General features: G+C 41.0%; 1 protein-coding gene across 4 annotated transcripts in view; it reads right to left on the reverse strand.

Annotated features, from left to right (window-relative positions):
- The window catches only part of LOC104150901 (protein unc-13 homolog B), a 217,833-nt gene that overhangs the window by 123,141 nt on the left and 81,626 nt on the right, over positions 1-13,066 (reverse strand). For all 4 annotated transcript variants that reach the window (XM_068925344.1, XM_068925343.1, XM_068925342.1 and 1 more), the window contains one exon: positions 12,176-12,266. In XM_068925344.1, the coding sequence (XP_068781445.1) occupies positions 12,176-12,266 (91 nt within the window). The remainder of the gene's footprint in view (positions 1-12,175; positions 12,267-13,066) is intronic.

Below are 13,066 nucleotides of genomic sequence, written 5' to 3' on the forward strand. Positions count from 1 at the left end.
TACTCATCACCACATTACTCAACTGCTCTAAACAATACTTTGCTTTTTCATAGCTTCCCTGTGAAACAAGCAAGTGTACTATCCCCATCAGAAGAGAAGAGTAATAACAGAATCAGGACCATCTGCTCCTTTTAGACAGCCATTTCAAGATAACAAAAGCTTGATTTTTCAGAGTACTTGAGTTTGGAGCATAATAAAGACTACAAAGTCTAGCTTCCAACTATTTCAGTTACTGCCGTGATGGCTCATTTTCAGCATCTTAAGTCAAATAATCAGAAATCAAGTAACAGATCACACGAAGAGGCGAGGGGCAAACCCTTTTCAAAAATCACCACTAAATAACTTCTCCAGCACATATAGCAGTGTGGCAGAGGAATAATAACTAATAACCCTATGGAGCAATGCCCAGCTACCTCTGCTTTCTCTTCTTATATTTTCGTCTTCATTTGCTACAGATACACCAACTTTCAAGAAAGCATGGAAAGAATCTTGGCCATACCCTACCTTGAGCTTAATGACTGCTGGCTGAAATAATTTGCCTTTCTCTGTAGGTGGGAATATTGTGTAGATTTGTATTTCCTACCGAAGACAGCAGCTGATTAATGAACCAAAATACCCCATACAGATTTGTTATAAACCCCATGTAAGCGCATTCCTCCGCCAGCCTCTGCGGGCACTGCTAGCGGATGTAATGAATGAGAAAGAAGGGGCACTGGCACACTGCAGCTCTGACGAAGCTGACTCCAGCGATCATACCAACGTTAACCAGCCCAGATACAGCTTTCGAACCTACAGCTGATGGTCTCTGCAGAACGGGTCTGCATGTTATTCTAAAAACCCAGTCAGACTACTCCCCTCCTTGTCAGGGACAGGGAAAAGGGCAGGAAATTTAATGTAAAAAAGTGAAAATAGCTGGGTTTAGAAAACCTGTGCAAAGGGATAAAAAAAAAAAAATCCACCACAAACCAGGCTATGATTACATAGCTGACCTACGTTAAGTGACTGAGAGGCCAATTAGCCCCTTTGGCAAGTCTGTGACAGGTTGGACAAGCATAGCTCGACCAAAACATACACAAATACTGAGCAGAGAAGGCAGGAGGAGCATTCCTGTAGCCAACTCTATTGTACGCTCTCAAGTCACTGAAGCCTTTTAACCTCCACTGAAAGGGAAGAGAAGCAAATTCAAACACAGGATGAGAGAGGGATGATTCTAGCAGCTGTATGTAGTCCTATATCAGTATTGCGGGCTAAAAATAGGGTGGCTTAATTATGATGAGTAACATGAATCCATGTCACATAAACATGAAGTAATACATCCATGTCACATAAACATGAAGAAGTAATACTTGCTTTAAAATACGTTCCTCAAATGAGGCATGATACAATTCAGAGTGACTACACCAGCCAATGTACAGAGATATTTATGCAGGCAAAACTGGATCCTTCAAGTACCCTTTAAATAAAATATCACAAAAACATATTTAAGCATTTCAATCTGCAGCACTAACAGGATACACCGAATAAAAATAGGAAAGTTTAAATAATTCGCAGTAAAACTTAGTCTGAACAACAGTTTCACAAAAACACGTATGTTATCGTAAGTGACAAGGTGAATATTGACTGACTGCCCTAAACAATAGAAAACAGAGACAGAAACATGGTTAAAATAAAATGCTCTTTTATGTAAGGTTATCTCCAGTTTCTTATATACAAGAACATAAGAGAAGCTTAAAATAATGGCCAAGATGGGGCTAAATATATAAACCAGTGCAAAGTCAAATCTAAAGTCACCAAATGCTGGATAGCTCAGTTATCCCCCCCTTAGAACAGATCACCAATTTAATGCTGTCTTGACTGTCACTTTTCCAGCTCTCCAAAAAAAAACACTTTTCTGATGTTAGCTTTAAGAAAGCTGTAACGAAGATGGGTTCAGCTGCAATTTATTGTCTAAATAAGCTACTGAAATCCTATGGGAAACTTAAAAAAAAAAAAAAAATCTCATTTAAGTACAAACCTGCTTACGTACTACACCATATTTTCTGAAACGGTTACCACCTGAACATTTGTCAGAAAACAAAACGGTATCTATGACAGCTTCATTAAAAGGCATGAGTCACTAATACTATTCTTCAAAAAACACCTCACACTTGCTAGCATCTTTAACATCTACTGCATCAGTGTACCGAAAAGCTAGGCCATGCCGGGCTGCAATATAATTTTCACAGTTTTACTTCAGTGACTATATCTAATAGCAAATACCTCTCCCACGCACCTCTGGTTGTGCTCTGAAACCCACAGGGTCCCGGCACGCAGCAGAGCTCGGCAGCAAAGGCAGGCTGGTGGGCAGCGTGAACGCTGGGAGGCTACGCTACAAAAAATAGTTACAGAGGCTGTGGCTCCACGGACGTTTCTCACAGCCTGCTTAGAGGCTTCCTGGATGATGAAGTCCCATTCTTTGCTCCCACAGACGACTGTCATATAATAGCTTTCATAAACAGAGCCATTTTTAGATTAATTAGAAACAGAAAGGGCAAAGAAACCCATTTGGAAGCTGTTCACTAACAACTAGAAAAACTGCTTTCTGATTTCTAGCCTGGGTTTGTTCAGAACTAGTTTATACCCTTCTGTTCTTGCACTAACGTTAACCTTTAGCTTAAATGGCTGTAAACTTGCCAATATTTACTCCCCTGATCTATTAGTACATCCGTTCTCAGCTTTCAGACTGCTGAGATAAACGAACCATACTTGCCTGGGCTCCTCTCACACGTTCTCAGCACTGCCTCCTCGACACTGCCCCAGTGCCCCCTCCCCAGCCCTATAACCCGTTCTCTAATTTTTCGCAATAGTCCTCATCTTCTCCAAATTATTTGCTAGTTTCCTTTATGGCATCACATGAGAAATATTACGGCAATACACACAGACGAGACTTAGCGCCCACCTGCTCTGTCACACCGTAGCACAGAGCAGAAAGCAGCATGCAATTCACAGTTTTACTAATTTCCCATTTGCCATCCAGTGACACTTTCCCTTTAAAATCATTCCACAGCCCCACGCACTTCTGAGGGCACACTAAGGAGGCCTGGAGTTACCCAGAACAGACTCTCCTTCTCTCTTCCTGATTCAATACATGCAAGTAGCTGAGAAGTATGCAAGGCAACCCCTGTGTGTAACCACACCGCTTGGAAAACAAGAAAAAAAAGCGAAAGAAAGAAACAGCACTGAAAAACAGAACTGTCATGTACTAGACCACTTTTCTGAGCTACTGACTTTTCTATAGAGTTCTGATATTATTCGAAGCATTTGCTAACATTGCACTAATAGTTAATGCTTCATCTATGATGCTCTCACAACCCATGCTGGTTAGCTCGTCTTTTCCCAAGTCTTGTGCCTTGTAAGCCAAAGCCCACTGCTCTCTCTCAAGTGCAGCATTACAGATTGCTTCGGCAATATACAAAACTGGGAAATAACCCCTCCTCCCACGCAGAGTCTTAAAAATAAGTGTGTGAAGTCTGGCTCTCCCAACAGGCAATGCTATTTTTAATAGCTGTGTATGTGGAAGGTAGGAGTCCCCCCACCCACTGCTCCCATTGCACCCCTATTCCGAGCAGGAGTAACTGACTTACTCCAAAGCTAGAAGAATCTCTCAGTTTTTACAGGTTAACACCACATGCAAGTGCCATGGTGAGATGGTCAGGCCACCGCGGGATTCTTTGTCCCACTCCACACTAGACACAAGCTTCTACTAACAGAGCACGCTGCTGTATTTCTTCTGCCATTACATCCCCAAAATAAGGTGCGAAGAGGGAAGTTTTGCAGAAGGTGGTGAATGCGACCTCTTCTAATACGTTGAGTGCTTTTCTATAGGTTTTTTTTTTTTCTTAAAAGCTTCAGACAACTGCTGCAGCAGGTCCTAAAAAGAGAAAAGCACTTGCTTGACAAAGCGTTTAGGAAGGTACTGGTACAAGCGTGGATGGAAGCTGAGCAGCAGCTGGCAGAGGAATAGCACTTCCTCTGGTTCAGCCCAGTTGGGCAACGCTTTGTGCGCAACGGATAGTTTCTTCAGTCTGCAATATACAAGTCACTTCTGCACAGGACAAACACCGAAATTGCTGCGACCAGGTCGTCTGAGCAAAACGGAGCCAAGGAGAAAAAGGTAGTATTTCTGGGCACGTATCTAATTGGGAACATAGGGACCTTATGAGACATGAGGTCATTTATCCACGTTATCAAAGCACTGCTGCCACTCACATCTTAATCTCTCTTCAGCAGTAGTACAATTCCAGTCGGGAGGAAGAAGGGTTAATAAAACATCTTTGCCTTCAGAAAACATCAGTTTGTCAGAATCAAAACACGCTTCACAGGAGCGCACAGAATTTGACAGGAAACACCTCTCAGGTCTAAGATGGAAGCTATATTCAGATAGGAAAGGGAGAGGAGGGAAGGGTCCCTCCCTAGAAGGGGTGTTACAGCTTAGCAGCCAGGGCTCTTTTCCAAGATGTGGGAAACCTAGGCTAAAATCTCTGTACTGTCAAGTTCCAATGAGGGACTAGAGGCTAAGTCCCCCTCTTTAGTCGAGATGTATTCCCCCTTAAGCTGTCGGCTGTTCCGCAGAGAGGTCTCCCATTTGTTGCATCCCAGTCTGTAATGGATTTTCTTGGTAACCTCAAAAGAAATACCTTACCCTACACCCACTTATAAACACCCACGTTACAGGACAGAAGCCACCGCTTTCCACACAGCTTTACTCCAGAAGTAAAACACTTAAACATGAAGTATTTCAAGTCAGATCTGAGATATAATGGCAGACCAGAACATACATGTGCAATGTGTAATCATATATGTTCTGACATATATGTTCTGTTCTGACATGTGCTTCAACCAAATTTGAATCCTGGAACTTTATTATGTGCAGTGCTGACACAAAGTTAGTGTCAGGCTGTGGAATATCCTGTCCTTTTAAACTATACCCCAGGCATCACACACACACATCTGCCTTTTCTTTTTAAGGAAATCAATGGAATAAACCTTGGAGCAGAAGTAAATTACACTTCGATTCCCATTCAAAGACTTCGTAACAATTCTGACTAAGAGACGTGTAAAGTTGCTGATATTGAACTGGAGAAACAAAGCTGGAGTCCTGAATGCTACTACAGATTGAGAAGAGAAAGTGTCAGGATTCTGTCTTCTCATGAAGGGTCTTGCACGCCTACAGGAGGCTTGGAGTGAAGTAGTAAAATAGCCTAACAGGAAAGTTAACTATCTACTCCAAATTCCTGTAACGACTTTAAGAATACTCACTAAACTTTTCTTTTTTGTTGTTTTTTTTTTTGGGGGGGGGGGTGGTGGGGGGAGAACATGTGCTTTGTTTTTGCACAAACTGTAGTTATTTCTCAGTACCAACCACTGGGAGTGCATGGAAGAACTTTGTTTTCACTGAATGGGACGGATGGTCTGTGTTCCCTGGCACAGGACATCAACACTGAAATTTGTTTTAAATGAACAGAAGCAGAGCGTTAATGCATCGGTATGTTTAGAGGACCTCATAGAAAATCCTTTTAGCAATTAATTAAGCTTCTAGCTGCTCTGGTCATTATGAAAAAGGCTTTCTGACCAGCACACTGCTTCGTAAGAGATGCATTTCTCTTAATTTCAATGTAACTACCCTAAAAAAGGCAAGCCTGCTGATTTTTCCCTCTGGATATTAGGTTATCCAAAAGCCACTCAAAACCACAACAGCAGCATTAATGAATGCACAATACTATTTTCTTCTGTGTATACATAAGTAATTATCTCTTCATTACTACTTAACTGTTACCATTCAATGTACAGCAGGTTAAAGAAATGATAGTAGGTCTCAGAGAATCTTAGTAAGGATGAGTAACCTAAATAAACATCCATTTTATTCCAAATAGATGTGGCTACTTAAGACACTTGGCAGATGAACAAACCTTTCCTCCAACTCCAAGCAGAGCGTGTCAGCCAAACCTCCACAGAAAGGCAGGAAAAAGAAGCAACAGGCACAGATCGTTCAAGTACCAGATAACCACCCCGCACGAAATGCTGCCTTGGGGAGCAATGAGCGGCTTTGGGGAGGCCCTGGCTGTGCTACTATGACACTTCTGCTCTGGCACAGGACTTGCTAGTTTGCAAACTTAGATGCAACACAGGGAAGTAAGATTATGGCATGGGGAGATACTAGATGGTCCCCGTTACTTTTGTACTTAATGATCCTGAAATAGTTATTGTTGCACAGTCCCTAAGGAATCTGAAAGCCACATATGCATTTTAAAGATAAGGTACGCAGAAACCATTTGACTGCCGTTGTAAGCACAGCTGTCTAACATCAGATAGTCTGCACAAGAGCTGACAGTGATCATCAAACCTACACCTTAACTACACAAACCTGCTCTCCTCTTCACTGCAGGAACAGCAGTCTCCTAAGCACAGGGATGCTCTACAGATTCCCGCCATCCCTGACCTCTAGGACTTTTGATCAGCAGTGCTGGTATTTCTGGAGACTAAAGATAACCCCCCTAAACATAACAGGTAGAAAAGGAGGAAGATTTCTAACTGGAGATTAATTTTTTCCTACAAAGAGGAGTTTCTAATAACTTTCAGAAAGAGTACACGGTGCTTCAATTTGCTTCTTTGCCACTGTGTGGGAGGCTTTGAAAATGCACAGCTTACTCATCTTCACGGGACTGATGAAAAGACACCTTGGCAAAGTTTAAGGGAAATAAAACGCCAAAAGGAAACGATTCCACGCACTGCAAAGTTCATGAAAGGTGGAAAGGGGCAGTTTCTAATCTCTTGGTGACTGATTCAAAGAAAGCATGTCCTCCGTTAGCCATCTGGGCTAGAACACAGCACAATTTTACTGATCTGGGGGCCTCAATTGCGATGTGGGGAGGGGCACAGGCAGACAGCTTACAGTCAAACTAGCAACCAAAATGGCACCAGTTAGTGCCCCACTGTTGTCCTCACCAACAGTGGAAATTGCCAAAAAGGACTCCGCTTCCCCAGGAACCCCATAGCTACGTAAAAGGCAATGCTGGAGGTCTGCAGCATCACCTTTTTTTGTCAAAATAAAAATAGGGCTTCACACTCGAAAGCCACCAATACAATGCCCTCTGTGGACCAAGGCTTTCAAAATCGAGTGCCTAATGGCTCTTCAATATTTATAGGTGCTTGATCAAAAGCACTGCCTGCTTAATTACGTGCATGGGGAAATGAGGCTAAGACGGGTACTTGTAAGACTAACAGGAGAACATAACTCAGTACCCTACTCTGGGTGCTTATCATAATCCAAAACAACAATGTCATGAATGCTCCAACTACATCTGCCATCTCAATACATGATCTAGTTATATAGCAGTCAGAAAGAATATATATTGATATTTAACAGGCAAAGACAACAAATAAAATCAAAACAACTGGTATAAAATGACTTTTATAAAAGAAAAGCCAAAGAGGAAACACTGCTTGGATAGCTTTGCTTTCGAAACAAAAGCAAGTAAACTGATGTACTTAAGCTCCTAACATAAAAGAGAAAAATGCTGCACAAGACTTTTTCCCCATAAAAAAAAAAGTTCAATGTAAGAGAATAAAATTCCAGATCACAACAGCCTTTTATAATACTTTTAAGCGCTGAAAGAACTGGTAAGAGAGTCAATTTGATGATTTGATTGAATTTTTCCTCTTCTGCTCCTGTCTATTAATTCTTCTGTATTCTACAACAATCAAACTCAAATTTGTATAACTTTAAAAGTGACACAGGCACGTGGATAACTTAAAACTATTTCAGTTAAGGAGACTAAGTTGAACATTAAATAGCCCTGTCTCTGTTCTTATTCTGAAAAAAGCAGCTCCCCCAGAGGCACTGCAGCAGAAGAGCTATCAGTTAATCTCTCTTTGTAGGCAAGGTTTTAAGTGTGAAGGTGAGGATTATTGAGTCATTCCTCTCAGGACTGAAAACCTTAGTTTGATTCTGGCATAATTAAGTTTCCTTTTTCACAAATAGGGAAACAAAACTAGCTAAATAGTAGAAGAGACTCTACGCATGCTACCACTAAGCCTTTTTAATATGCATAGTTACAAATCTCTGTGCCATTTTATAACTGTCAAGTCTTAATTAAAATACTACATTTCTCTGATTCATGGTGCTGTAGGATGCATGTATAATATTCACATGCATATTAATCTCTTCCCAGGTAGGAGGCTGAATTGCTCAGGGGATTTTTAATCACATATGGAAACTTCTTAGCTGTCATTTGTTTAAATTCCAGCCAGATCTTTGTTCAAATTCCTGCCCAGATCATTAACAATTAAGAGTCATTAGAACCATCTCAGTAGACTATGTGAGAGGAATCCAATAGCTCGGATCCGTGTGCTGGAGTTCCACAAGTATTAACATGAAAGAACATCACACACTGAGGAACGGGAACAGGAATAAGAGCTGCAGGCACTGCCCTGAACATCAAGGACATAAGCACCTGCTCCGAGGGCTGGAACAAAAGAGGGGGATAGTCCTCTTGAAGGCTTCTAGGCAATGACAGAAGATGGAAAGATAAAATATAGACTAGACCTTTTCTAACTATCCCCAGAATCACCCGAAACATCAGATTTTACCATCACATTGCACTTTAAAACCCAGATACCTATCTGGATAGTCTGTATTTCTGGCAAATGAGGTCTTAAAACGAGCTGACAATGCACTAGATGCAGAAAACAGAAAGCAGCTAGCAGAGAAGCTCTTCTACATTTGACTAAAGACAGATCAGCTGAGAATGCAAAGGCATCTGGGAAAACTGAAATACCGTCTTCCTGATAGCTTGGAAGGAAAGGAGTGAGAAGAGCTAGATGAAGACTCAGGAATTTAAGAAAGCAAACCAATATTCACAAAATCAGTAGCTAGAATGGGCTTAAATGGAAAGGAGTACAGGAAGCTGTTCACAGTTAATGGAAAACAACATTAATTGATACAACCACAAGCTATCCCAGTGAAGAGGAAGAAAAAGTGGTACAACAAGAGGGCAGTTCAAGAACATAACAAGCTCTTCAGAGGGCTTGGACCTCAAAGTGGAGATTTCTTCTTGATAAAGTTTTTAAGGATAAGCACAAACATGCAGGAAAGAAATCAAAAGGCCAAAGAACAAAATTAAACAGCTAGTAGAGAGACTACACAATGCGACAGAAAAATACAGCTGCTACTTTCAAGAAGGGAAAGCTATCAATAGATGGCATTATTGAGGCTGGAGCTTTTGATGCCTTATTTGCTTCAGTCTTCACTGAAAGTGACAACTGCAGTCAGGCAGCTGACAGAAGTAAATATTGGTTTAAAAAAAAAAAAAAACGTTTTGCAAGTTAGGAAATAGACTGCAGTAAAGGCAAACAAATTCGAGATCAAATAGAGAAGGTAGTTATTTCCTAATCAGCTGGCCCTGATGAATCTTCATCCTCAGGCACTTAGGGTTACAAACAGGGACGATTGCCAAGTATTAATACTTAAGAACTCGAAAAAACGGGTAATGCACCTGTGGTCTGGAAAAGAGCAAAAGTAGCATTTATCCTTAAAAAATGGAGAGAGGAGGACTGACTTAAATAATTATGAAAGAGCTAACTTGACTTTTTCCCCCCCTCCTGGGAACTGAAAACTGGAACAAATAATCAAGTTATTTGTAAATCATCTAGAACATAAAAAGGAGAGAAATAACAGGTGGTATGCTTTCATCAAGAGTAAAACTGTATCAAATGCATTTAGCTTCCTGCTATGACATGGTGAATTATTCTTAAGAGGTAGGAGAAGAGCAGTGCAAGTATTATATCCTGACTTCTGGATGAAACTGCTAAAATGGATGCAAACACACTGGAAAAAATTACACTCAGTGTAGCCAAATACAAAGAATGTATCAAACAGGGTCCTACAGGCAGCTCTGGCAGAGTACAACCTGGCAGCCTGGGCACTACACAGCTTTTTCACCTCATTTGAAAGATTTGTAGGCATATCAGATTAGAAGGAGACAGAGGGCAGTGTGCTTCAGGGGTGAAAAAGGAAAAAAAAAAAAAACAATTATGTAAGAACAAGTGCAAAATCACGTACAGATCTAATCCAACATAAATATAGGATAGGGAATGACTGACAAAGCCCTTCTTCAGAAGGGACTTGAGCTCTGGAAAGGATAAGCAGCTAACTGTGCGTCAACAGCTTTACTCTGTGATGAAAAAGCACTATCACACCAGAGTATCTGATATCTTAGGATATCGGGATCAGAGCCTGGAGAACAAAGTCTTCCTCGCTCTCCAGCGCAGATCAGCAGGCTCCCAGCTGGGCTTCTATATCCAGCTTTGGACGCTGCATTTCACAAAAGAGGCAGGCATTGATTAAAGAGTTCCTCAAAATATCGACAAGAAAAAGTAAAAGAAAAAGGGTCATTTAGCGAATAGGAGAGGAGCAAGTGCGGATGTGGTCCTCTCTTTCCAGCAGCCCTTCATTGTTCCAGAGAGGAAGGGAATCAGTTCTGCTCTATTTCAACTGGTCCTGCCCACGAGAAATAGATTTATATGGAGCAAGAGAGATCCAGAGCAGAGGTTAGATAAAGCTTTTGGACACCAAAGACAACTAAACCCTGGAGCAGGCCACTGGAAAGCTCCATCACTTAAGATTTTTTGTTTTAAGGAAAGTTTGGACAGAAAGTTGTTAGGCACAGTCAAGGCAAAGCTATGGTGTGGGAAGACTGACTAAGGGTATTACAGGTTTCCTTTCAAACTTATTTCTTAAGAGATATTTTGCTATCATACCAAAACCAGGATTGCTGTAACAGCCATCTCAAGGCAAAACTTCCTTTCGGCTCAGTAGAAATTCAAAGTTTTGATTGATGCTGAAACACCTCCCACTTCAGACAGCGACCCTGTACTCTTTCAGAAAAAAAGAGATACCCAGGGAGAGGCATCTCTGAATCTCCTGCCCTCTCTGGTATGTTTGTACACACGTTTTCCATAATGCACACAACTGAACTGTTTTGCTTGCATGCGCTACAAAACTACAACAGAAATTTCCTTTCTGCTTACATGCCAGTGGTGATCTTCAATACCAATTGTTGGCATTAACCAAAAACACTGACAGCTTTGACCCAAAGCCATTCTGCTCAAAAGTGAAGTAATACAGTAATTGCCAGATGGGAAAGAAAGAAATTACAATCCAGATAAGCCCAGGGAAAAAACCTGTTTCTGCTACGAAGCTTCAAATGCCTTCCCAGACAGAAACTTGCAAAAGATCCTGGAAAGAAACAGAAGTTCTGCTGGAGATAGTTAGCTGCTGTAAAATTGTTTCGTACCAAAAAAAAAAAAAAGTTATAGAAGAAAGTAATGTTTTCAAATGAAAGATATTAACTGTGCACATTGGACAGCAGGCAATAGTTTATCATCTATAGAAAATGAACACACCATGTGCTCTATTTCTGTGGGCATACAGATGGATGAAAGCATAAGACTGTGTGCGTGTGTGTACATACACACACACACACACTTTTGGGGGGTTAATCGCTTTTTTCTAAAACTAGTGTTTATATTGTTGAAGAAAATGTCACAACCTTTTGCTTTTGACTTCCCAAATTGAGACTATTTATTTTTAAATCCTACTTTTCAGAGGGGGACATATCAGGATGTTTTATACACCCACTTTTAATTAGTATATATAAATATATTGGTGTAAAGCTTTGCAAGAGGCATAATACTGTTAACATAATAAATACTGTTAACTGTTACATAAATACTGTTAACTGTTAACCTACTGAGTTAACAAGATATTCTGGGGTTGGCTTGAAAAGCCATCTTCATTTTGAACAGCTGAACATGAGCCATTTAATCCCAAACTTTTATTTTAATTATCATTATTTACAAATTCATAGCTAATTTCTCTGCTTCTGTATCTTTTCTGAGAATTCCTCTCTAGTTCCAAACAACAAGCCTCCATAATGTTTGGCAGCATGAGATAGCTTTTACACCAAAGGCTCGTCACAACATGTTACAAACCTGTGCAATACATTTGATTATCTTTTTGTCTGTAAAACATAAAAACTGTAAGAGGTGTCTCACAAAGAAAAATAAATGAAACCTTCAGCCACAGACCTAAAATCCAGAAAGCACAGAGAAGGCGTGAAGCCATGCTCCATCCTACCTCTTGAAGCTGCAGTCGTACTTTGCTAATGGCTTGAATCCAACGGGCTCTTGCTGGAGAAAACGGTAGTGGCTCGTTGTCACCACGGTAGCTTAAGGACAAGAAACATAAAAATGCGATCTGAAAATTACTCATCTGTAATATTAAAGACTAACATTACACAGAGCAATCAAAGCTTCAGCTGCGGAAGTAGACCCTCAAGTAAATAAAACCCGACACATGCTCTGGGAAGGGGGAAGTTAATCAGATCAAGCTGATTCATCATAGTGGTATCACAGGTGCACACAAGCAGGCAGAATGAAGATTTACCATCCATAATTATAGTCCCCCCGGCCTGTTGCCAGTCCCTTCTAACTACTGCCTCTTCCCACTTATCCCTACTGCTACGAATTTGTGGCCCCTTTTCAGTGGAAATACTGGCAAAAGGGCTTAAGTGCGTTTTACCCTCTCTCTGCACTTTTCTCAGTCCATCCTTTTCCACAGTTTTTCTAGAGGTTATGGGTATCTGGCAAAAATGTTGAATCTCAGTGTCCCACAGCATGTTTTACTCTCCCTGACCTCATGACGCATTGGGTCTTGGGTTGTATCTCTCCCTTTGCATGCTGTTGAGGTGTCAGACATTCTGGGGTGAGCACCTTTCCCTGTTTGCAAAGCATCAAGCACTGCAGGCAGTATAAAATATATATATATACATATATACATAGCTTATAGCAACAAGGCACACTATCCATGCTACACATCTAAGCTCAGGTGCAACTCCAAGGATTTCTCAGACTTAGGTTCCCAAATATTCCAGGGAGACAGGAAAGTGTTTCCAGAGAGTGGAGAGAAAGGGAGGCAGTGATGCAGTAATATCCACGTTGGATGCCTAAATTAGCCTGAAATAGACTG

The sequence above is a fragment of the Struthio camelus genome, chromosome W (genome assembly GCF_040807025.1).
Source record: "Struthio camelus isolate bStrCam1 chromosome W, bStrCam1.hap1, whole genome shotgun sequence".
Lineage (NCBI taxonomy): Eukaryota > Metazoa > Chordata > Aves > Struthioniformes > Struthionidae > Struthio > Struthio camelus.